General features: G+C 16.0%; 6 protein-coding genes across 6 annotated transcripts; 4 read left to right on the plus strand and 2 right to left on the minus strand.

Moving 5' to 3' along the window:
• Positions 1–588: 588 nt before the first annotated feature.
• Positions 589–2,052, plus strand: PF3D7_1413800 (diphthamide biosynthesis protein 1, putative; the record flags this gene model as incomplete). The annotated part of the gene is made up of 1 exon (XM_001348273.1): positions 589–2,052. One exon carries the CDS (start codon positions 589–591, stop codon positions 2,050–2,052), a length of 1,464 nt encoding a protein of 487 aa, XP_001348309.1.
• A 2,444-nt stretch (positions 2,053–4,496) lies between these two features.
• Positions 4,497–5,870, plus strand: PF3D7_1413900 (DnaJ protein, putative; the record flags this gene model as incomplete). Its single annotated transcript, XM_001348274.1, has 3 exons — positions 4,497–5,289; positions 5,393–5,652; positions 5,778–5,870. 3 exons carry the CDS (start codon positions 4,497–4,499, stop codon positions 5,868–5,870), a joined length of 1,146 nt encoding a protein of 381 aa, XP_001348310.1.
• A 403-nt stretch (positions 5,871–6,273) lies between these two features.
• Positions 6,274–8,407, minus strand: PF3D7_1414000 (26S proteasome regulatory subunit RPN13, putative; the record flags this gene model as incomplete). Its single annotated transcript, XM_001348275.2, has 11 exons — positions 6,274–6,332; positions 6,464–6,496; positions 6,608–6,738; positions 6,904–6,985; positions 7,121–7,225; positions 7,373–7,421; positions 7,502–7,551; positions 7,703–7,793; positions 7,961–8,017; positions 8,181–8,273; positions 8,396–8,407. The coding sequence occupies 11 exons, from the start codon at positions 8,405–8,407 to the stop codon at positions 6,274–6,276; spliced, it is 762 nt and encodes a 253-aa protein (XP_001348311.2).
• Positions 8,408–12,727: 4,320 nt separating this feature from the next.
• PF3D7_1414100 (zinc finger protein, putative) lies at positions 12,728–14,959 on the plus strand (the record flags this gene model as incomplete). The annotated part of the gene is made up of 1 exon (XM_001348276.1): positions 12,728–14,959. One exon carries the CDS (start codon positions 12,728–12,730, stop codon positions 14,957–14,959), a length of 2,232 nt encoding a protein of 743 aa, XP_001348312.1.
• Positions 14,960–16,658: 1,699 nt separating this feature from the next.
• Positions 16,659–17,882, minus strand: PF3D7_1414200 (conserved Plasmodium protein, unknown function; the record flags this gene model as incomplete). Its single annotated transcript, XM_001348277.1, has 1 exon — positions 16,659–17,882. The coding sequence occupies one exon, from the start codon at positions 17,880–17,882 to the stop codon at positions 16,659–16,661; it is 1,224 nt and encodes a 407-aa protein (XP_001348313.1).
• Positions 17,883–23,436: 5,554 nt separating this feature from the next.
• Positions 23,437–24,096, plus strand: PF3D7_1414300 (60S ribosomal protein L10, putative; the record flags this gene model as incomplete). Its single annotated transcript, XM_001348278.1, has 1 exon — positions 23,437–24,096. One exon carries the CDS (start codon positions 23,437–23,439, stop codon positions 24,094–24,096), a length of 660 nt encoding a protein of 219 aa, XP_001348314.1.
• Positions 24,097–26,283: the final 2,187 nt, after the last annotated feature.

Here is a 26,283-nt window from a genome sequence, read left to right on the forward strand (position 1 = left end):
TATATATATATATTTATCCAAATAACATATTAAAAGTAAAAAATTATAATCGATGATATATTGTCAATTTTAATGTGATTCAAAAAAAAAAAAAAAAATAAATAAATAATAAAATATTGATTTTTATATATAGAAAGGAAAATATATTTATATATAATTATGTTTATTTTATTGAATATGTTAACATTTCATAAGAATAAATTGTAGATATATTTATAGATAGACTTTTAATCAAATAAATCATATATATATATATATATATATATATATTTATTTATTTATTTATATATATTTATATATTTATGTAAAAAGGAGTAAGTACTTATTTCATATTTCATTTTACATTTAACAAAAATGAGAAAATTAAATACAACATACGTTATGCTATTAAATTTAATAAGGAATTATACGACATAAAAGTCATGCTTTGAAAATGTCGTAATGACACTCATAATAATATAACATATTATATATTATTATTAACATAGGTTTATATAATTTGTTTTCCTTTTTTGAAAAATATATATATATAAAAAAAAAAAAAATTTCATTTTTTAGCACATTTTTCTGACTTCATATAAAATAAAAATGGAACAAATTAGCTTAGTAAAAGAAAATGTTGAAGAAAAAAAAAAAAAAGTTCACTGCTCTATACCCAAGTTTATACTTGAAAATAAATTATTAGAAAAGGCAATAAAAAAATGTCTTCCTGAAAATTACAATTTTGAAGTTTATAAATGTATAGATATTATATTAAGAGAAAAATATAAACGTATTGCCTTACAATTACCTGAAGGATTATTAGTATGGGGATTATATTTATCTGAAATATTTTATTTTTTTTGTGAATCCGTAGAAGAAGTTATTATATTAGGAGATGTAACATATGGTGGTTGTTGTATAGATGATTTTACTAGTGGGAAATTAAATTGTGATTTGATTATTCATTATGGTCACTCATGTTTAATACCTTTGACCGTAACAAAAATTAGGTGTATATATGTTTTTGTCGATATTAAGTTGAATTCAACACATTTAGTAGATACAATAAAAAAAAATTTTGATAAAAATGATATTATCTTGCTACTCGGAACTATTCAATTTTCTTGTATTGTACATAATGTTCATAATATATTGAAAAAGGAAAATTATTTTCATACCTTTTTACCCATACCTCAAGTATTACCATTAACAAAAGGAGAGGTACTTGGTTGTACCTCACCAAATTTGTATGAATTTTTATATGAACATATTATAAAATATGAAAGGGACAAAAAATATAGTGAATTAGAAAAAGAAAAAGGTGAAGAAGGAAAAAACAAAGAAACACAAGAAAAAAGAGACAACATCAATAATATAATATTGGTAAATAAAATGAAAGAATCATTAAACGAACATGATATTAGAAAAGAATGTCAAATATTTTTAAAAAAAAAAAACGTGAAAATTATTTTTATAGCAGATGGTAGATTTCATCTAGAAAGTGTCATGATACATAATCCTGATTTTTTATTTTATCGTTATAATCCATTCGATAAAATAATAACAGAAGAAAAATATGATTATAAACTTTTTTATGATATAAGAAAAAATGAAATAAAAAAATGTGTTAATTGTAAGTCTATTGGTATTATTCTAAGTACGTTGGGTAGACAAGGAAATGTTAATATTTTAACAAATATTATCAATATTATGAAAAAGAAAAATATCTCTTTTTTTATTCTATTATTATCTGAAATATTCAATGAAAAACTACAACTCTTTCAAAATGTAGACCTTTTTATACAAATCGGATGTCCAAGATTATCAATCGATTGGGGAAATTATAATCTAAAACCTTTGTTAAATACATATGAAGCATATGTGCTCCTAAACTCAGTACCATATAAAGATATATACCCTATGGATTATTATTCACATAAAGGAAATATTTGGACAAATTATGCAGCTGGAGTGGGATTTTATAATGAAAAAAATTTAACAACCAAAGAAATCATACGTAGAAGAATTCAAATGAGAAAAAGTAAAATTGCTATACATTATCACCAATGAAAAGCTATAAAAATCGGTAATTTATAACAGGAATTATATATATATATATATATATTATATTTTATTTATTTATATTTTCTTTTCCTTTACTTTTTTTTTTATTCTTTAAATAATTTACATGAACGGTTTTATATTTTATATGTTATGGCTAGTCAATCACCTGACCAAGGTCATCTCTTTTTTTTTTTTTTTTTTTTTCCTCAAATATTATATAATATATATATATATATATATATATATATATATATGATATTATTTTTTTTTTATTTATATTTCATGTATAGAAATATATACCTTTATTATGTGTGTATATATTTTTTCATATATTCATTTGTTTATTTATATTTAAAAATTTTGTTTCTCATATATGTATTACTTTAATTTTTTAATTTTAATATTTAATTTTCTTATTTTTTCTTCCTACTTTTTTTTTTTTTTTTTTTTTTTTTTTTGTGTCTACCTGGTATGTTTTAGTATAATGATTCTTTTAAAAAGAACACATTTGTAATTATAATAATAAATATATATATATATATATTGTGAAAATATAAAAATAACTTCACAACCGTCATGACACACTACAACAAAAATGTATTATGTCCTCGTGAACTGTCATATTAAAATATCAATTTAAAAAATAGTCTATTAAATATATTTTATTATTTATTTTTATTTTTTTTTTTTCGTTAACAACAAAATTTCTATGAATATATACATAATTTTCTTTCAAATCAAATTTAAAATAAATGGAAATTAAAGAAAAAACAAAAATACATATATATATATATATATATATATATATATATATATATATATTATATTAAGGTTTCAAAATAAGATTTATAATTCCTTATACAAATACTTGAATTTTAAAATTTTTTCTTCTTAAAAAAAATATTTTGGTTCTTTATTTTTAAGATATTTAAAATACATATATTTTTATAAAATTTTGAATAAATATAAATATATATAATTTTTTTGTAAAACATTTTTCTTTATTATATTTATAATATTAAAAATATATATATCAATAATTATTACATAAAAATACTTAAGCTTATAACATTTCCCTTATATTATAAATATGTATATATCCATATAATTACATATGTATTATGCGTAATATAATATATATATATATATATAATTATACATATATAAATATATACATAATATATACGTCATTTTATTTTATTTTATTTTATTTATGTTTTTTTATCAGTAATATTTTATATTAAAAAATTAATTAGCTACGATTAAAAAAAAAAAAAAAAAAAAAAAAAAAGTACCAAGAGGAAATTTAAACAAAAGCATTTAAATTATAATAAGATAATAATAATAATAATAATAATAATAATATTTATTTTTTTACAATTAATATTTTCGTATAAATAAACATTATAATATATTTATTTTTTATATATTATTAATTTGTTGTACAGTTCTTTATTTATAGAATATTTTTTATTTTATTTTAATTTTTTTTTTTTTTTTTTTTTTGTATGATTGTAAAACAAAAATAATTATTATTTTTTTTTCGCATAATATTAATATTATATTATAATATGTTTATATCTTTTACTATATGATTTAAAATATTCTTCTTTGTATTCTAATATATTAAATATATATATAATATATATATTTATATTATCACATATTTATAGAAGAAAGAAAAAAAGGAAAACAAAATAATAATAAAAAAAAAAGAAAAAGAAAAGGCTACACTTTTATGTATACATATCAATAATATGTATATATTTAAACAAATATATTTAAATTAGCCTTTAATTATATATAATTCTTTTCTTTTTCTTTCTTTTTTAGTAGTGATTTTTTTTATTTGAATGTGTTTGTAATACATATACATAAATTATTATATGTAGTTGAGTACATATAAATACATATATGTAACTGTATGTATTTTTTAAGTGTACCTATATATATATATATATATATATATATATATATGGTATAATTACACATATAAGTCTTATCTACATATTTAAAATTGTTTAGCGAATTTCCATTTGTTTAAAATGGATAACCGACATATTTTGTAATGAAGCATTTGTATTTTTGTGTTCAATCTAAAAGAAAAAAAAACAAAAAAAAAAATAAAAGCAGAAAAAAAAAACATTTCATTTTATTTATTTTATGACTAAATAAAAATATCAATGCTTTTGTTTTAGCTAGCTAGCCAAAAAAAAAGATAAAAAATAAATAAAATAAAAAATAAGGAAATAAAAGAAAATACACATATATAATTTATTCTATTAAAAAGAGGTGACACACACATATAAATCTAAATCTATATATATATATATATATATATATATATACATTTATTTATTTATAATTATTTAGTTATTTGTTTTCATTTATATATATATTTATTTTCTTTTTCTTGGTATAAATTTGAATATTGAAGTTAGCTAGCGAAAATGGAAGAAATTATTCTCCATATGATTATTATTGCACCATTAACAAAATGGTTGATTGGATCAAATAGGAGATGGAACCAAGGGAAAAGGGAGTATGGTATATATATTGCTTTGCTTGTACTATTTTGTGTAGGTATATATGAGTTAAGAAAACCGAATCAAAATTTGTATGAAGTATTAAATTTGAATGCATATGCTTCAAAAACGGATATACAACAGTCATTTCGAAAAATGTCAAGGATATATCATCCAGATAAAAATAAAGAACCTGATTCTTTAGATCGTTTTAATAAGATAAGAGAAGCATATGAAGTGTTATCTAATGATAAAAAGAAATATACTTATGATAGATTTGGTGATTTTGGAGATAGTGAAATAACAAGTTTCTTTTATGTAGAAATTATAATTATAGCTATGTTTCAATTTGCAATATCTTTTATATTTGGTTTTCTTTATACATATGGAAAAGATAATGAAAAGTATAGGATCCTAATATGTTTATATATAGCTTTGAATTTTTGTATGGAATTAATATTAAGATTTAGCCCAGAGAGTACAGTATTCTTATCCTTTATTCCTATATTATCTCATTATACACCGTTTGAAAGGATACATGCATTTAGAGTACTAGTACCTTTAATAATGAATGCCATACTTTTGGTAGATATATATTATATTGAAGAAGACACAGAAGTGTATGTCTCTACATTTTGTGAATATGTTTTTGAAAATAATTCAAAGTCCATAAAAAATTATGACGACGCTGTTTTATTTTGCGCCCGACTAGTTGACGGTATTAAAAAAAAAAAAAAAAAAATATATGTATATGTATATATATATATATATATATATGTATAATATTTATTTTATATTTTATATTTTTTTTATTTATGCAGGGAAAATGAACAATGCTAGCAACTTTTCTTGGAGAGAAGAGAAAAGTTCTTTAGATATTACAAATATGTACGAATTAGATGATGATAAAGTATTTGACAAACAATATGATAAGGATGATATTTTTTATTCCTTATTATATAATATCATTGAAAATAATAAAAATCAAATTGATTTAAAAATACCAAAAAAAGAATTGTGTAGAAGGTTCGATTGGTCGAGATGGTATACAACAGCTATTCTTGAGAAGAACACAGAGGAAGTAAGAAAAAAAAAAAATAACATATATATGGATATGTACATATATTTGTATATGTTCATTATTATTTGGTATATTAATTATATTATGTATATTATTTAATTTTTTTTTTTTTTCTTTTTCTTTAGAAAAATTTTGTTGAAAGCAATGCAACCAAGGGTATTATTTTTTCTTCGGTTCTATATTTTATTGGACTAGTTTCTCACCTCGTATCAAAATAATTATTATTAATAATTATAAACATAATCATATGACGTTTATAAGTTTTTATTTTAATAATGATTCTTTTTGCTGTGTCTTTTTTTTTTTTTTTTTTTTAAACATTTAATTTTTTAAATTTAATTTTGTTTATTTCTTAATTTTTTATCACAAAAATATGTATATATATATATATATATATATATATATATTTTAATTTTTTAATTTTTTTTGACAATTATAAAAAAAACTCATGTTTTTGTTTTTATTTTTATTTTTATTTTTATTTTTATTTTTTATTTTATTTTATTTTACTTTATCTTTTTACTATTATTTATTTGAACATTAATTATATACATATATGTTCACATAAAAAAATTATAACCTCATAATATATGAAGAATTTTTAATGTTTCCTCAAAATATTTAATTATTCTCTTCCTTCGTATATTTTTTTTCCAGAGCATCAACAATATATTCCATAGCTATAAAATGAAAAAAAAAAAAAAATATATATATATATATATATATATATTATATCATATTATATATGTGTGTATTTTTTTTTTTTTTTTTTTTTTTTTTTTTTATTTATTTGTAAAAAAAATACACATACGATCATTTACTTCTCCTTCATGAGGTGGTAAATCTAATTAAAAAAAAAAAGGGAAATAAATATAAAATGTGTATACATTATATATATGTAAAATACAATTATATTAATATATATATATATATATATATATATATATTGTATTACTTAATGAAATTAGAACAAAATTTAAATGTGTAGGTAGCGACATATCTAGAGCTTTTAAGTTTGGATTTAATGCTCTGCTGTTAATAACATCTATAATATCTTCTTTGGTTTTATATCCTTCGGGCATATGTCTAAATGGGTATATAATTAATATTCATAAATATGTATACAAAAAAAAAAAATATATATATAAATATATATATATATGTGTGTAATTTTTTTCAAAAAGGATATATTCATAGAAATAAAAATATACAGTATATACTTATATAAATTTTTATTATTTTATAAATTACATTTTTAATTCTTCTAATGCTTCTGGAATCTCCAAGAGTTTTGAAAAATATTCACCTTTAAATATATCCTTAAAATAAATATCTAAAAGAAAAAAAAAAAAAATGCATATATTATGTAATATATATATATATATATATATATATATAATATGTAAGTTCTATCCTTAATTATTATATTTATATTATATTTATATATTTTATTTTTTACATATCTTACCTTTTTTTGTATTATCTTTATTCATATTTCTCGTTTGAGATATGATTAATCCTGACAACTCAGAGAGATAATCATTTGTATTAGATGGTTTACTTCCAGCGTCGACTAGAAAAAAAAAAATTACACATAAAATTTTATGTACATATATATATATATATATATATATATATATATATATATATGTACATTCGTCTAATATATATTCATATACATATATGTCGATGTGTTTTATTTTTTTATTTTTTTTCTTACTGTTTGCTAGTTCATTTGTTATAATGGAGTTAAATTGCTTAACGAAAATCTACAAGATAAAAATATTTATTGTTTTTTTATAAATAAATAAATATATATATATATATATACATATATTTTGATTATTACTTCGTCCTTCGAATCATCATAATCCTGCATCCAATAAAACGAAATTTCGCCTACAAAAAAAATAAAATAGTAAAATAACAACATGTGTGTGTAATTCTATTTATGGATATATCCCCTTTATAAATAGATTTTTTTTTTTTTTTTTTTTTTCTTTTTTTTTTCATATATTTATTTATCTTTATATATTTATTTATTTTTTACCTCTGGTTTTATTTCTTAATAAATAGACCCTTCCCGTTTTACATTGTTCAACTCGTTCTAAGGAAATGCTTTTGGTTAATATCAAATTATCCTAAAGAATATAAAACATATAATAGTCATATAATATTATTCATTTTAAAAATATCCTTAAATTGTTAACTCATTTTTCCTTTCACAGGTTTATAGATATATATAAATATATATTATATATGTATGTGTAAATTTTTTTTTTTTTTTTTTTTTTTTTTCTTTGTTTACCTCAATTTCGTTATTTTCTCTATTAATCCATTGAAAGTTGTAAAGATTATCATAAATCTGAAGAAATGTTTCAAATTTATCAAAACAATTATATATATATATATATATATATATATATATGTATGTATTTTATATATTTATTTTAACACATATACAGAAAAAAAAAAAAAAAAAAATAGTTTTTCCTTATAAATCATATATTCTATTTTATTTTACATACTTTGTAAAGGACCAATTTCCCCTTTCGTTTATCTGGTTTGACCATTTTCCCATCATAAATACATTTCCCAGCATTAATTTGTAAATGTATCTTCTAAAAAAATAAAATAAAACAATAAAATGAACAGAAGAAAATGTACAACTTTATATTAAACATATTAAACATATATATATATATATATATATATATATATATATATATATATATATACATACTGCTGAATCCATCTTTTCAGATATTATTTCCTTATTTATTACAAAACAAAGTAATATGTTACACAATGAAAAAATAATTTACAATATGATACAAAACTAAAAAATGAAATATTTTTTAATAAAATGAAAATATGATAATATGAAAATATGAATATCAAGCGATGACAGATAATTCATATATATCATAAATTAAATAAAAAAAAAAAAAAAAAAAAAAAAATTTACACATACATATAATATATATATATTTATTTATTTATTTAACGTGTTTTTATTATATCTTTTCAGTCTTTGTATTTCATAAATACATATTTATTTTTTATTTTATTTTTTTTTTTTTTAAAGAATACTCAAATGAACAATCGTGATAACATTTTTAACATATATATGAAAAGAAAGTCAAAATTATGGCGAATTATAAAAAAAAAAAAAAAAAAATTATAATAATACAATAAAATAATAATATAAGAAAATAAGAAAATAGGAAAATATTTTTTAATAATATTTTTAACCTTTTAATTATTTACAAAAAGGTAAATTTCTTTATTTTACTTTTTAAATAAAAAATTTAATGGTTCACATATTAATACAGAATGTACGGATAACAAACTGTTTGAAAGAATGTTAATAGTACACACAATTATTATATAAATATATTACATATATATATATATATATATATATATATATATATATATATGTATATATTTTTTCTTATATTATTTCCTTTGATTATAATTTTAAGTACTATATGTTTTATTGAAATTAAGAAGAGACATGGTTAAACATATTTCTTAATTATAATGTGTCATCATATATATTTAAACACAATACACATTTTTATATAAGAAGAAATGTAGGAAATGCTTAAAAAGTTATTAAAAAAAAAAAAAAAAAAAATATTCCTTTAATAATTATAAACATATGAAATAAGGGCATTTAACCTTTTAAAAATATATAATAATATATATATATATATAATATAATATTTATGTTTATGTTTATTTTTCTTTATTTTTATATATAGAGGGAAACATATATATATTCTTATGATTTTGTTTCTTATCAAATTATATAATATATTTTGTGTGCATAAATATATATAATTTTTTTTTAACAAAATGATGTTATTTTATATACAGTTGGATTAATGAAAGAAATAAAAAAAATAAAATAAATAATCTTGTGTTGACATATTAAAAATAAGACCTTCACATATAATATATATCTATATATATATATATATATATATATATTTATTTATTTTTATGTACATCCATATTATTAAAACCTTTTTCCTTAAAACAATAAAAATATATTAAGAATTTATTTTATTCAGATAAAAAAATAAAACCACATGAATTTATTTTTACCAACAGCTAAATTTATATATTTTGTGTTTCTTAATTTATATTATAAAAAAAATATGGAGAAAATTATAATTTTTTACTCTTTATAAACATACAAGAATGTTGATTAACCCCTATATAAATAATAAAATAATTTTAAATACATTTCTTATTCTCTGTTTTTTTAATTGTATGTATACATATAATATATTAAATATATAATATCACATAAGGTAAATATATAAAAAATTAACATGAAACTTATTATATATATAATATATATATATTATATATATTACATTATATTATTATTTACAATTCCTTTTTTGTAGTTTAAAAAAAAATAAAAATAATTTGGTAAGTTTTTTATTTTTTTTTATTTTTTTTTATTTTTTTTTTCCATCCCTTAATATGAATATGTTATATTACATTTATAAATTATATATATATTATTTCTATAAAGAGTATATAAATAAATTTTTTACTTATATATATATATATATAATAATATTATATATTAATTATATTTATGTACATAATCATATTATTATATTATATATATATAATATACCTTATTATAATAATAATTTATTTTATTTAATTAATATTTTAATATATGTATTTATTATTATTATATTATCAAATAATATATATCATAATAAAAAATGTAAAACAATTTTTTTAAGTAATTTTATTCATTCATTCATTCATTCATTCATATATATATATATATATAATATATATATATTATATTAAATGAAAGAATTATTTAGAAGATATTATTACTTATAAATATATTTTATTATATATATATATATATATATATATATATATATATATATATATATTTATATATAATATATATATTTTTTTTTTTTTCTTTTTATATATGGCATCCAATTAAATTTATATAATTTCAAAAAAAAAGAAAAAAAAAAATTTAGGTTTATTTTAAGGCTATTATTTATAAATATAAAATGAATACATGTAATTATATATAATATATATATATATATATATATATATATATATATATATATATAATAATACAAAAGTAAAAATAAAAATAAATTAAAAATTATGATATTTTTATAATATAATATAAAATAGTATTAGTTATATATAGAATATAATAATAATATTTTTATTTTTATAATAAATATATTTTAAAGGAATAAAAAAATAAAATAAAAAAAAAAAAAAAACTATTACAAAAAATTTATATATATATAAATATTTTTGTATATATTATTATATAAATAACCAATTACATTAATTTTAGAAATAGTAAAAACAGAAAGAAAAAGAAAGAAAAAAAAAAGAAAAATTATAAAAGAAAAATATTTTGAATATATATATATATATATATTCATATATAATATATATTTTGTAATTATATTTTTAATTTATATTTATAGTAAAGATTGTATTCTTATGTTTCTTTTATTATTATTTTTTCTTTTTTTCCCATTTATATTATATTTATATTATATTTATAATATATTTGACTTTTTCATTTTTCTATTAATTTTTATTTTATTATTTCTAACATCTATATAAATAAAATAACAAACAATTTAATAATAATAAAATATATATATATATATATATATTAAACGATTGAACATTATTCACAGGAGGTAAAGAGAGAATCTGACCAGAACTTATTATAACAAAATTGTAAAATATGTAATATATAATAAATAAATAAATATATATATATATATATATATATATATATATGTATATTTATATATGTATATATTTTACAATAATATTATGAACAAGGAGCAAATACACAATTATGAAATAAAAAAAAACAAGTAATTAATAATAATGATTATTAATAGACCACATATAAATCATTTTAAAAGAAAAATTATAAATCTTATTGATTCATTTTGAATTTATATTATTTTGATATTATATTATATTATTTTGTTTTTTTTATTATTATTTTGTTTTTTTTTGGTGAATTTGTGTTTTTTTTTTTTTTTCTTTTTTTTTCCTTTTTTTTTCCTTTTTTTTTCCTTTTTTTCGTGTGTCCACTTGATAATATATAACAATTTGTTATATATATATATATATATATTTATATATATTTATATATTCATATGTATATATTTTATTTCCTTTCATTTAATAATACATTTAAGTTTTTCGTCTCTACATATTTTTTTCCATAAAAAAACATTATCGTTGGCAAGTTAAAATAAAAATATATTATTAGGATTTTTCGAATCATGTACATATTTAATTAAAAAATAAATAAAAAAAAAAAAAAAATAATAAAATAAAAAATAAAACGGTAGGAATTATACATAAAAGACATAAGAGAAAAATCTAAAATGAAAATAACAATGGGATATTACAGTAAAACCATTTTATTTGTATAGTTCTATTTTTTTGAAGAATAAACAAAAGTAGAAATATATATATATATATATATATGTATAATATTTGGTGCACACAAATTAACAACTGTTTAAAATAAATAAACCTCGTATTAGATTTAAAGAAAACTAACATAACAACATTTTTTTAGAAAAAAGTTAATATATATATATATATATATATATATATTGATATATATATATGTGTGTGTGTATTCTTTCTTTCTTTTTTTTTTGTACATCTTAATTTTTTCATATGTGATAATGTATTTATATAGAACCATGTACACCCAAACAAACAATTAAGAAAAAAAAAAAAAAAAAAAAAAAAAAATTAAAAATGGAAAAAGAGAAAGGAAAAAAAATATTCTACATAAAATGAAATAAATAAATAAATAAATATATATATATATATATATATATATATATATATATATATTTTATATATATTTTTATATAATGTGTATAGGTTTATTCTTTTGTCTGACTGGCTAGCCAAACATTTCATTTTGAAATAATTTATTTTTTTTTCTTTTCTTTTTATTTTATTTTATTTTATTTTTTTTTATTTTTTTCTTTTTATATATATTATGATTGAAACCTATATATACTGGAATTTTCGTGGGAGCCGGGGGAATGGGAACATCCTAAGGATATCGCTTCCATGTAGTTATAACACGATAAAAAAGAAAATAATGGAGTTGACAAATATACACATAGAAAACAATTTGGATATCTTACTATATCACAATAATAAGATTTTAAGCGAATATGAAAGTATACATCATGAGATGTTAATAGAAATTCAAAGAAGTAGTATTGATGTGGTGAGGGATATGTTACAAAAGAGTAATGATTTATTTTTAGAAAAGAATAAAAGTAAGACAGAGGCAAATAAGAATAATGGTATAACACAAAGAACAATTCAAAATCACCAAAAAATTAATAATCGTATGATAAATGATTATAATAATAAAATATCTAAATTTAACAATAATAATAATAATAATAATAAGACAACTGGATATTTTCACAATAATAACAGACCCTGGAATATATATAATAGAAATAATATTATAAAAGATGAAGACAAAAATATTTATGGAGAAAATAATCTGATAACAAATCAACAACAAACAGAAGAAGCAGCAGAAGAATTAGAAGAAGATGAAGAAATGAAAATTCATTTGGCCATGGAAAAAAATAATGTATATAAATCAAATTATAATAATAACAAAATAAGATTAAATTATTATAAAAGAGATCGAAACAATGCAACTCATTTTATGCAGAATAAATTAAAAAACACATCTCATAATATAATAAAAAATAATAAAAATGTAATAGCTAATAATAATATTACCTCGAGTAGTAAGGTAGATGGGGAATATTCAACAACATATCATCAAAAAAATAATTATTTACCAAATACATATACACACGGTGGTACATATAATAAATTTAAAAATCATATAACCAATAATCATAATAATATTCATGCAAATAATATGGATGAAGAAACTATCAATAAAAAAGTCTCTCCGGATTATATATGTCATATGTGTGGAAAGAAAGGACATAGTATAAAAAATTGTACAATGAGTTCATTTAATAATAATAATAAAAAAATAAAAGTTCCTACAGGAATTCCAACCAACTTTTTAACAAAAATAAAAACGGAAGATATATATAAATATGATCAAATATATATTTTAAAAGATGGTAGTTATGGTATATTAAAAGATGTAGAAGATGTTAGTGGAAGTGCATATTTGTATAGAAGCGTCGAGGATAAAATAAATATATATTTGGGGGTACATAATAATAAAAATAATAATAACAACAACAACAACAATAATAATAATAATAGTAATAATAGTAGTAATAATAATTATTATAATAATAGTGATGTCCCTAACGAACCTCAAAATAATGAAAAAATTTCAAATCTCTATAAATGCTTGTTATGTAGAAAATTATATACCGAACCAGTAACTTTACATTGTTGTGCTGAAACGTATTGTAAAGCATGTTTATATAAATATAATAAAAAAAAAATGAAAGACACATCAAACATATCTTCATCTTATCATAATAAGAATAATAATTATACAAATCAAGAATCTAATAAGGCAATAGGAGCAGGAGCAGGAGCAGGAGCAGGAGCAGGATCAGCATCAGCATCAGGAGGACAACTTATGAAATGTCCTAGTTGTTCAAAGTACATTAACTCAGACGAATTAATTGTTAATACAAATATTAAGAATGTGATAGATACAATTGTTAAGAATCAAAAAATTAATCAAGTGAATGATGAAATGGGAAATAAACCATCTGCCAATACATTTGTTGAAATAAATAATAATATGAATCTAATGGATGACCACAACAATAATATAAATAATAATAATAATATAAATAATAATAATAATATAAATAATAATAATAATATAAATAATTATAATAATAGTAACAATAGTAATGGCGTAGCAGGGGCAGATGAACATAATAATATTAATTCTCATAATAATCAAAACATTACACATAATTTTACTAATAACAGTAGTAATGATTTAGGATATAATCATAATCAAAATATATTTAATTTAAGTCATAAAGATAATATACATAATATAAAACAAAACGAATTTAATCATGTAAATTTTAATCCTTTAATTACATTTTCTTTTAATTTATATGAATTAAAGAAAGAACACGATTTTGCAGCTGCATATATAGCTCAATATAAACTCAAAAAAAAAAAAAAAAAAAAAAGACAACTCAACATAAATCTTTCCGTATTAAACAAAAAAATTTGCTAATTAAAAAAAAGCTCATCGAAATGTCTTATATAAATTTTTTTTTTTTTTTTTTTTTTTTTGGGTCCCATACATATATATCATATAACAAGTTGATACTTATAAAGAACTGTAGGAAAAATACATTCTTTTAATATAAGTAATATTTTTTTATTTTATAATTATTTTATTTTTTAATTGTGCTTTAAGATAAATACATAAACAAATTTTTAATTACATGAAATAGTTTATATTGTAATATATATATATATATATATATATATATATATATATATATATATGTGTGTGGGTGTATATTTATATACATGTATATTTTTATTTATTATTTTATTTTTTAATATTTTTTTGTTAATAAATATATTTATATATATATATATATATATATTAACATATATATGTAAATTTTGATTTTTTAATTTTCAAAAAGAATAATTTGTTATTTGTAAACTCAACTAATTCGCTTTAATAAAAATAAAATAAATATTATATATATATTTATATATATATATATATATATATATATATGTGAATAATTCTATATATATGTCTAAAAATCAATGTTACGTGTGATATTATTATTTTATTATTAAAATAATGTTAACATTGTTCATTTTGTATACTCAAGATATTTATAACTCTTTATAAAGAATAAAAAAACAAAAAAAGGTTTGGTTTTTCGAAAATGTAGGATTAATTTTGTGTTCTTAAAAAATAAAATTCAATAACCTTCGAACTTGTATAAATTAAAAAGAAAACAATATTATAAATAAATAAATATATATATATATATATTTATATATTTATATATTTAATATATTTATGTTCAATTTTTATAAAGTTGGTAAAAATTATTAATTATTCAAAAAAAAAAAAAAAATTTTAATGGCAGAAATTAACATATAAAATGAATAAATAAATATTTTTATATATATATATATATATAACAATTAAAAAAATATAAGCACATGTATGAATTATATATGTGCTGATAAAATATTTTTTGTGAATATATCTAATTATTCCACAAATTGTTTTTTTTTTTTTCAACTTGGATTAAATATATAACTTAAATTAATGATTATATAATAGTATATATAAAAAACAAAAAAAATAAAATAAAATAAAATAATAATAAAAATAAATTAATATTTAAATAAATAAATAAATAAAATAAATCTATATCTAAATATATATCTAAATATATATCTAAATATATATCTAAATATATGTCTACATATATATATATATATATATGTAAGAAGAATAAAAAAAAAAAAAAAAAAAGACCTTAATTTATTCTTTCACAGTTAATATTCCCTTCATATATTATTAAAAAAATATATTATGATATGAATAATTTTTTTTTTTTTTTTTGTTTTTCCTATTTTAAAATATGTGTTAATATTTCCGACATCCCACAAGAAAATAAATCATTAAATCAATAAATAAATATACATTTATATATATATATATGTATATATATTCCCCTCCATTGTATTTTATATTATTCATTTGATAAATTATTATGTTATATGTAAAAAAAACAAGAGTTAATAAATAAGCATATGTATAACAAATCCTAAGAAAAAAAATTTATAATATATATATATATTATATATTATATATCTTAATAAATAAATATATACATTTTATTTGTGCTATTTTTCCCTTTTGTTTATTTTTTTGTTTATTTTTTTCCTTTTTAGTATACGTCCGGGGAAAGTATTGAGAATATTCTTTTATTTGGATTATTTATATCATAAAAATACTGATGTACTTTTGCTTTGATTTGATTTAATTCTTCTGTTTTTTTTTTTATATCACTTTTTTGATTTTCTATTAATTTTTGTAGTTGTAAAATCTTTTGGTATTGTATTTTGACTGCACTTATTAAAACTTTTTTTTCTTTCTGTAAAGTTTGTACATTATGTTTTGATGAGTTTTGATTATCTTCATAAAACTTTATATATTTATAAAAATTATTTTGTATAAAATCATTTAATAAAGGTAACATAATCTTTTTAGCTTGATTCAATTCACTACATGAATGTATATTAAATAAAATGGTATCCATAAGTGATTCCGTTTTCTTGGATAATATATATTTATCTTCTGGTTCGTTTGAAGATAAGATAGGTTGTTGTTTATTTCGTTTTTTATGATAATAATTATGATTAACATGATTATATTTATTATTTGTATCATCTTTATTATTAACATTATGTGTATCATTACTATTATCCATATTATTAGAATCATCATTACTATCAATACTATTTGCATCATCATTATTATCTACATTATTACTACTCATATTTATATTAACATTGTTATGAATTTTTATATTATTACTATTTTTTATATGCTCGTCATTCATTTGATAAGTCATATAATAATAATTATTACTATTATTATTATTATTATTATTATTATTATTATGAACAGCGGATCTTTCTGGTGATTGTATTGAACATGTATGGTATACTTCTTTTTCCATATTATCATTTTCTTCATACTTTTCATTATAATTATTATATCTCTTAAAAGTATTATTATCTACATCGTTATTATTACTATTATTATGTTGACTTTCATCATCATTATTATTATCATTATTATTATTATTATTATCATTATTATCATTATCATTATTATTATTATTATTCATGTCATTACTATCATATCTTTTGTACCACATATTTTCTACTTTTATTTTTTTATTTTTCATCTTTCTTAAATCTATATCATCATTACATATCGTATCATCCTCAATAAATTGTATACATCTTTTCTTACAATTTTTATAACCGTAAATATCTTTTATTATATAATTAATATCCACATTTACTTGTTCACAACTATTATTTTTGTTGTTCTTATTTTTCATCAAGCATCTGTTTTCTACTCCTATAGCAGCACCTGACATTTTGTTGTATGATAATTCTTTTATCAATATGTCTTATAATCTTTTAACATTCAATTATATATATATATATATATAAATATATTTATTATATTTTCTCTCTTATTCTTTTATATGTTTATATATATATATATATATATATATATATATATATATACATATAATATTTATCACAAGAAACAAAATTTACAAACTACATAAAAATAAACAAACACATAAATATAAATATAAATATATATATATATATATATATATATATATATATTAAAAAAAAAAAAATTTTGTTTTTTATAATATATATATTTATATGCTACATCGTATTATAATATAATAGTATAGCACACTTATAAAATTCACATATATATATATATATATATAATATATATAATACTCTTCTTTGTAATATACTTAATACACTTGAAGGATATACAAAATATTATTAAATTATAATACTATAATATTATAATTATGGTATTGTAAAAATAAAATAAAATAAAAAAATCTATATTTTTTTATACATTAAAATATAAACTTCAAACGTTTATATTATATTATAACGAAATGACTAAATCTTTTAATTATATATATATATATATTATAATAAAAAAAAAAAAAAACCTACAGATATTAAATAATATAATATATATTAAAGAATTTAATCAATCATATAAAAAAAAAAAAAAAAAAAAAAAAAAAGATTATATGGATATAAATATATATAAATAAATATATATATATATATATATTATATTATATATATATGATAATATAATAACATATACAATAAAATGTATTTAAATATATATATAAACTTAGTTTTTTTTAACATTTATAAAAATAAATAATAAATTTTATTTAAATATACATATATTTTTATTAATTTATGCAGATTAAAAAAAAAGAAAAAAATAAAGTAAAATACTTTCTTTTTACTCATCATAATATATATATATATTATATATACATATAATATATTTATTTTATATATATTATTATATTTTATTTATTATTATATATTTTATATTCTCCCATTCCAATGTGTGCATATTTTATATTATAACATATAATATATTTTGTGTTTTGTTAAATTTTGTTTTTATAAAATCATTTATATAATGAATATATATATTCTGATGAAGAAGAAAATTTGTTTTTTTTTTTTCTTATTATATATGGATATATTATATTTATATCATATTATATATATATATATATATATATATTTATATATGAAGGAAAAAAACAAAAGAAAAAAAAAAAAAAAAAGTTCAAGATGTTTTTTTTTTTTTTTCTTTTTAATGTGCAAAATAACATAAAACGAAAAATATAAAAACATAAAAAAGAAGGATTAAATAAACATAAATATAATATATATTATGTTATATATATATAACATATATTACATATATTACATATATTACATAATCACATAAATCACATGATGTCATAAAATAATTCATTTTTAATACTACAACAATTAATATATATATATATATATATATATATATATATAATATATAATATATTATCTTCAACATATGATTTTTTTGTTTTAAAAAAAAAAAAAAAAAAGAAAAACGAAAAAAAAAAAAAAAAAAAACATATACAAGTATAACATATATATATATAATATATATATTATTTATATATATTTAAATATTATAATTATAGTAACATGATACATACAATATATATATATTATATATATTACAGTTGGACTTTTTCAAGCCATTTAATTTTATTATTTCATTTTTCTTGTTTTGTTGCTTTTTGTTGTAATATAAAACCAACAAATCGTTTTTATAAAAATATAAACAAATATATGTATATATTTATATATATATATATATATAATATAAATATATTATGTCATTTTTTTTTGTTTTTATAAATATATAAAAAATATATATATATTTAATATATTATATATATATAAATATAAACAACATCATATAAAAATTGAAGAAAAATTTGGAAAAAAACAAAAAAGGCTAAAAGTCAGAAAAAAAGAAAGAAAGAAAAAAAAAAAAAAAGAAAGAAAGAAAAATAAATAAATAAATAAAATAAATAAATAAATAAAATAAATAAATAAATAAAATAAATAAATAATTGTATTTTTGTCAAAATACTTTTTATAAAATTTATATAAAATTAAATCAAAAACAATTTCAATTTATTTTATTATTATTGTATATATATATTATTGCTTTTGAAAAAATATAAAATCATTATATAATATATATTATTATATATATATAAATAATTTATAATAATAAAATTATATAAATATATGATTATATATATATATATATATATATATATATATATATATATGCTATAATTTTTAATTTATTTCATCAATGATTTAATAAAGAAACACTTTTTTATTTATATAAAATATATATATATATATTTATATATATAATATATATTATATAATACATATATTTTTTATTAATTATTGTAAGAATAGGGGTTGTGGTTATATAATGTATAAAATATATATAAAACAAAATATATAAAAATATTTCTATATATTCTTCATATTTCGACAAGACCTTTTAATTTTATATTTAAAATGATGTTTTTTTCCGTTTTTCATAGTTTTGAAATAATTATTAAAAAATAAAAAAAAAAAAAAAGTACAAAAAAAATATTTTTTTAAAAAACATTAAACATAAACAATTTTCTATAATAAGTTCTAAAAGAAAGTATATATTAAATGAAACTATTTATGTATAATTCTAAATATATATATATATATTTATTATTTTTAATTTTTTTCGTAAAAATTTAAAAGTATATATAATAACATTATATAAATAAATAAATAAATATATATATATATATAAATAGATATATAGCCAAATAATTATAGCCTAATGATTATTTATGCATCATATATTATCTATATATATATATTTTTTTTTTTTTTTTTTAAATATTTTATAATTTGATTATTGCTTTATAATGATAGTCTTTCTATATATATATATATATATATATCATAAATATGATAGACGAAAAAAAAAAATATATATATATATATATATATATATATATATATATTTATTTATTTATTTACAAGAAGACTCTCAAGATAAAATAAAATTTATAAATCATAACAAATTATTATAACTATAATAGTGTTACAACATATTATAATTATATTACGTCATGGTTAAAACGTGTTTTTTTTTTTTTTGTTTTGTTTTTTTTTTTTCTACTTTGATGAGTTTTCTAAAATATTCTACATCATATATTATAAATCAATCAATCCCACTATGATTGTTCTCTTTAAAAAAAAATAAAAGAAAATTTGATGGACTTAAGAGTTGTTATATTTAATACAAATACACACACAAATATATACATATATATGTATATATTTAAACTATTTTTGTTCATTATAGATAATGATACAATTATATGTTTCTTAATATATATATATAATATGATAATTTAATATATAAGTTCTCTTTTTTTATACAAATTATGTTTAACATTTTTATAGACAAAAATAAAATTTTTCCTTTATCTTTTTTTTTTTTTTTTTAATTAATAATTTATTGAAAATAATATTTAATGTCTCCTTGATATTATAACTAGATAAACAAAAGAAGAAAACAATAATTATTATATAATAATATAAATTAAAATTGTATATAAAGAAATTGTGTTTTTCAATCCATTATACACAATATGTACATATATATAATCATTTTTAATGTTGTTCTCTTAAATATTGTTATATATGGTGTATACATACACCCATCAAATATCCCGAAAGATTCAAAATGATTTTATAATTTGAATTTCAATTATATATAATGTAATCAAAATGATGATATGCCTAAATATATATAATATATTTTCTATTTTATTCATCCATCTTTTTTTTCTTTCTTTTTTTTTTTTTTTTTCATATTGGTATATTAAATGAATCGTTCTTTACAGAAAAAAATAATGTGGATGTAGAAAAAAAAAAAAAAAAAAAAAAAAAAAATTTTAAATACATAGCTCAACTCACATATGAAAATCTACATGTAATAAAATGATAACTAATATAATTATAAATATATATTTTATGTATTTTTTATATAATAATATTTAAAAAATATTAAAATATGGGGAAAAAAGGATTTTTTTTTTTTTTTTTTTTGTTGCTATATTAAGCCATATATAAAATTTTAGAGGGTAAAGGGGTTGACATATATATATTATATTATATAAATATATATTCTTATATAATATTCTTATTTATAATAATAAAAATTAACATATAATATTATTTAAAAAAATTAAAAAATATAAAATATGTTCTTTTTTTTTTAACATTATTAATATATTGGACTTTTATTTTTAAAAATATATAAAAAAAAAAGAAAGAATATGGCAACCTTTGTTCTCCCATTATATATATATATAATAATATAATTGTAACAAAAATATATTCCTAGTTCGCTTTTATACCTTAAATAATTTTAAACCTTTTATATATATAAAATAATATATATTTTATACATATATATTAATATTAATATTAATATATAATAATTATTTATATACAATAACATAAATAATATTATGAATTCATATTTATATCATTTTTTATATTATATAAAAAGAAATATATATATATATATATATATATATTATTCCTTTTTTGGTGTATACCTGTAGAAATAAAATATTATATATATTATATATATATATATATATATTATAATATGCATTATAATCATATAATTAAATTAATTAGTATATACATAATAAAATCAATATACATATTTTTTATATTATTAGAAAAATTATACTTAATATATTTTTATATTTTTTATAATATATTATAAAAAAATATTTAGTTCATTCCATATAAAAACTAAAAAAACACTCACAAATTTTACATATGTGAAAAGTATATATATATAATATATTACATATATAATATATTATAATATATATTAATATATGTATAATATTTTTATATTAAAATAAATAAATCAATTTTTTCTCATTTATTTTACTATATTATTTATTTTTAAGAAATATTTTTTGGAAATTTTTTTTTTTTTTTTTTTATTATTTTTTAATATTTTTTTCGTCATTTTATTATGCCATTAAATTAAAAATAAATAATAAAAAAAAAAAGGCTTTTATTATATTTTAATTTTATTTGTGATATAAGAAATAACACAAAAAATTAAAAAATTAAAAAATAAAAAATAAAAATTATATAAGAACAACTTCTTGAATATATATATATTTTTTTTTATATAAATTAACAAGGTAAGAAAAAAAAAGCAAAATAAAATTTGAGAATATTAAAATGTTTGTAATAATACAAATAAATTTCTAAATTTCTTTAATAACAATTTGTTTGTGAATATTATATTAGATTTTGTAAATTTTATATCCTTTTTTTTTATGAATAATAAATACAAGAGGGTTCATTTTTTCTGAGAAATATTAATATATATAAATATATATATATTATATATATTAATTTAATTTTTTTTTTTTTTTTTTTTTTTTTTTTTCCCCAAATTTTTTTTAGATGGGAAGAAGACCAGCAAGGTGTTATAGGTACTGTAAAAATAAACCCTACCCAAAGAGTCGTTACTGTAGAGGTGTTCCTGACCCTAAGATAAGAATTTATGATATGGGTAGAAAGAAAGCTGATGTCAATGAATTTAGCGGTGTAGTACATTTAGTATCTTACGAATATGAACAGATATCATCTGAAGCTTTAGAAGCTGCACGTATTAGTGCAAACAAATATATGATTACCAATTGTGGTAAAGATAATTTCCACTTAAGAGTAAGAATACATCCTTTCCACGTTTTAAGAATTAATAAGATGTTGTCATGTGCAGGAGCTGATAGACTTCAAACTGGTATGAGAGGAGCCTTCGGTAAACCTAATGGTGTTGTGGCTAGAGTAGATATTGGTCAAGTGTTACTTTCCATAAGAACTAAAGAAAATTTCGTTTCAAAAGCTTGTGAAGCCTTAAGAAGAGCTAAATATAAGTTCCCAGGAAGACAAAAAGTTTTTGTTAGTAATAAATGGGGATTCACACCATTCTCTAAAGATGAGTATCAACAATATAAAAAAAAAGGAAGAATTATTTCAGATGGTGTTAGTTGTAAATTTATTAGAGAAAAGGGACCACTTGACAAAATCTACAAAGATATTAATACGGTATTAGAATCATAAACAAACAAAAAAAAAAAAAAAAAAATTTTTTGATTTTTATACCATATATATATGTGAAATGGTAATAAATCATAAATAAATAAATAAATATATATTATAATAATATAAATAGTAATAATAATTATTATTCTTATTGTTATCATTATTTAGTCATATGAATAAGTTGTGACAATTAATTTTTTTTTTTTTTTTTTTTTTTTTTTTTTCCATTTTTCCTTCCTTTTTTACTGAATTCATTTAATTTCATAAAGATGTATTATTTTATATATATTAAATTTATAAAGTTTAATATTTTTATAAGACTTTAAAATATATTCTGTCTAAGATTAAATTTTAGTAAAAAAAAAAATATATGTATACATATATATATATATATATATATATATATATATATATATATAACATATATTCTTCTTGACGTGGAGACGTGACCACCTAATAATATGTCAAAACGTGTGACTATTATATGGAAGAAATGGTCTTATGATTTAAATTTAAGTCATTAAATATAATGTACATGGAAAAACAGCTGAACATCAAATAATTGAATATTTTTTCATCGTCTAAATTATCATATTGTATTCAAATGATGAAAGAAAAATATACATTCGTATTGAAAACAACTACTTTTATCATTTATTGTGCAAATTATATATATATATATATATATATATATATATATATTATGAATGATAAAATGATTAAAATGTTTATATGTTTATATGTTTATAAGGTTACATTTCTTTGTTCATGATAATATACAGTTGAATATCATAATTGGGTTTATTTAGAAATTTAGACATAATTAATAGGTATATATTAAAATATATGTATACAAATAAAAGTATTGTATGTTTATCTTATATTTTATATTATCCAATAAAATATAAAGAATATTTTTTTAAACGAATCATAACAAAAAAGATAAAGTCACCATTAAATGAATATATATAAATAAATAAATATATATATATATAGTGTTTTTTTTTTTTTTTTTTTTTTTTTTTTTTTTTTTTTATGAACAGCCACAAAATAATAATAAAAAGTAGCCAAAAAAAATAAAAAGTATTCATAAAATGACATGACCTGTTCATAACAAAATGTTATACATCACATATGAGATAATATAAATATATTCTTTTACAGAATTATCAATATGTTTATATATTCTTAATAATACGTTTTGTTAATTTTTAATTTTCTTTAAAAGAAATTAATATATATAATGTTGATCTATACGGAGTACTACAAAATAAATTTGGAACATATTAAATTTAAATAATATGAAATATAGGATATTATGTTATATATAGAAAAAATAGTTTCCCCTAGTAATATAATATTATATAATATATATATATATATATATATATATATATATATTATATCATATAAAACATGCACACATATGTACTCTTATAAATACATGTTTTTTTCGTTTCTTTTTATTTTTTCATTTATTAAAATATAATTATATAAAAATAAAAATTGGGAAAAGAATTTTTTAATAATATAATACGAAGGTACACATTTTCTTAATATAATTCACTATTTTAAAACGTTCGCATTGAATAACTATATATATATATATATATATATATATATATATATATATTTTTTTTTTATTTTCCCTATTTCTCTCACATTTTTTTATATTTTCCAATTATTTCCTTATATATATATAATATATATATATATATTTTTTAAAAGAATACTAAAATTATATATAGTTGGTCAAAAATAAATATTATGCAAGAATACATATATGAATAAAATTTAATAAAATATAAAACATCAGTTATTTTTTATTTATCATTTTTTTTTTCTTTAAATTCATAAAAAAAAGAATTTTAATACAATCTTAAAATTATTATAAAATAATAATTAAATTAATGTTAACCTTAATTTTCGTTTTTTCTTTTAACTATTATATTTTTTTATACAAAATATATAAATATATATATATATAATATAATATAATATAATATAATATTATTATTGTTATATATATATATATATATATATATATATATATATATATATATATAATTATATTAAAATAATTATTGCATATATATAATAATATATTACATATTTATATTTCATTTTAGTGTGTAGATTTTGTTGATTAAAACATTTAATTTATATATTATTTTTATTTAATTTTCTTTTTTTTTTTTTTTATTT

This window comes from Plasmodium falciparum, assembly GCF_000002765.6.
Source record: "Plasmodium falciparum 3D7 genome assembly, chromosome: 14".
Classification (NCBI taxonomy): domain Eukaryota; phylum Apicomplexa; class Aconoidasida; order Haemosporida; family Plasmodiidae; genus Plasmodium; species Plasmodium falciparum.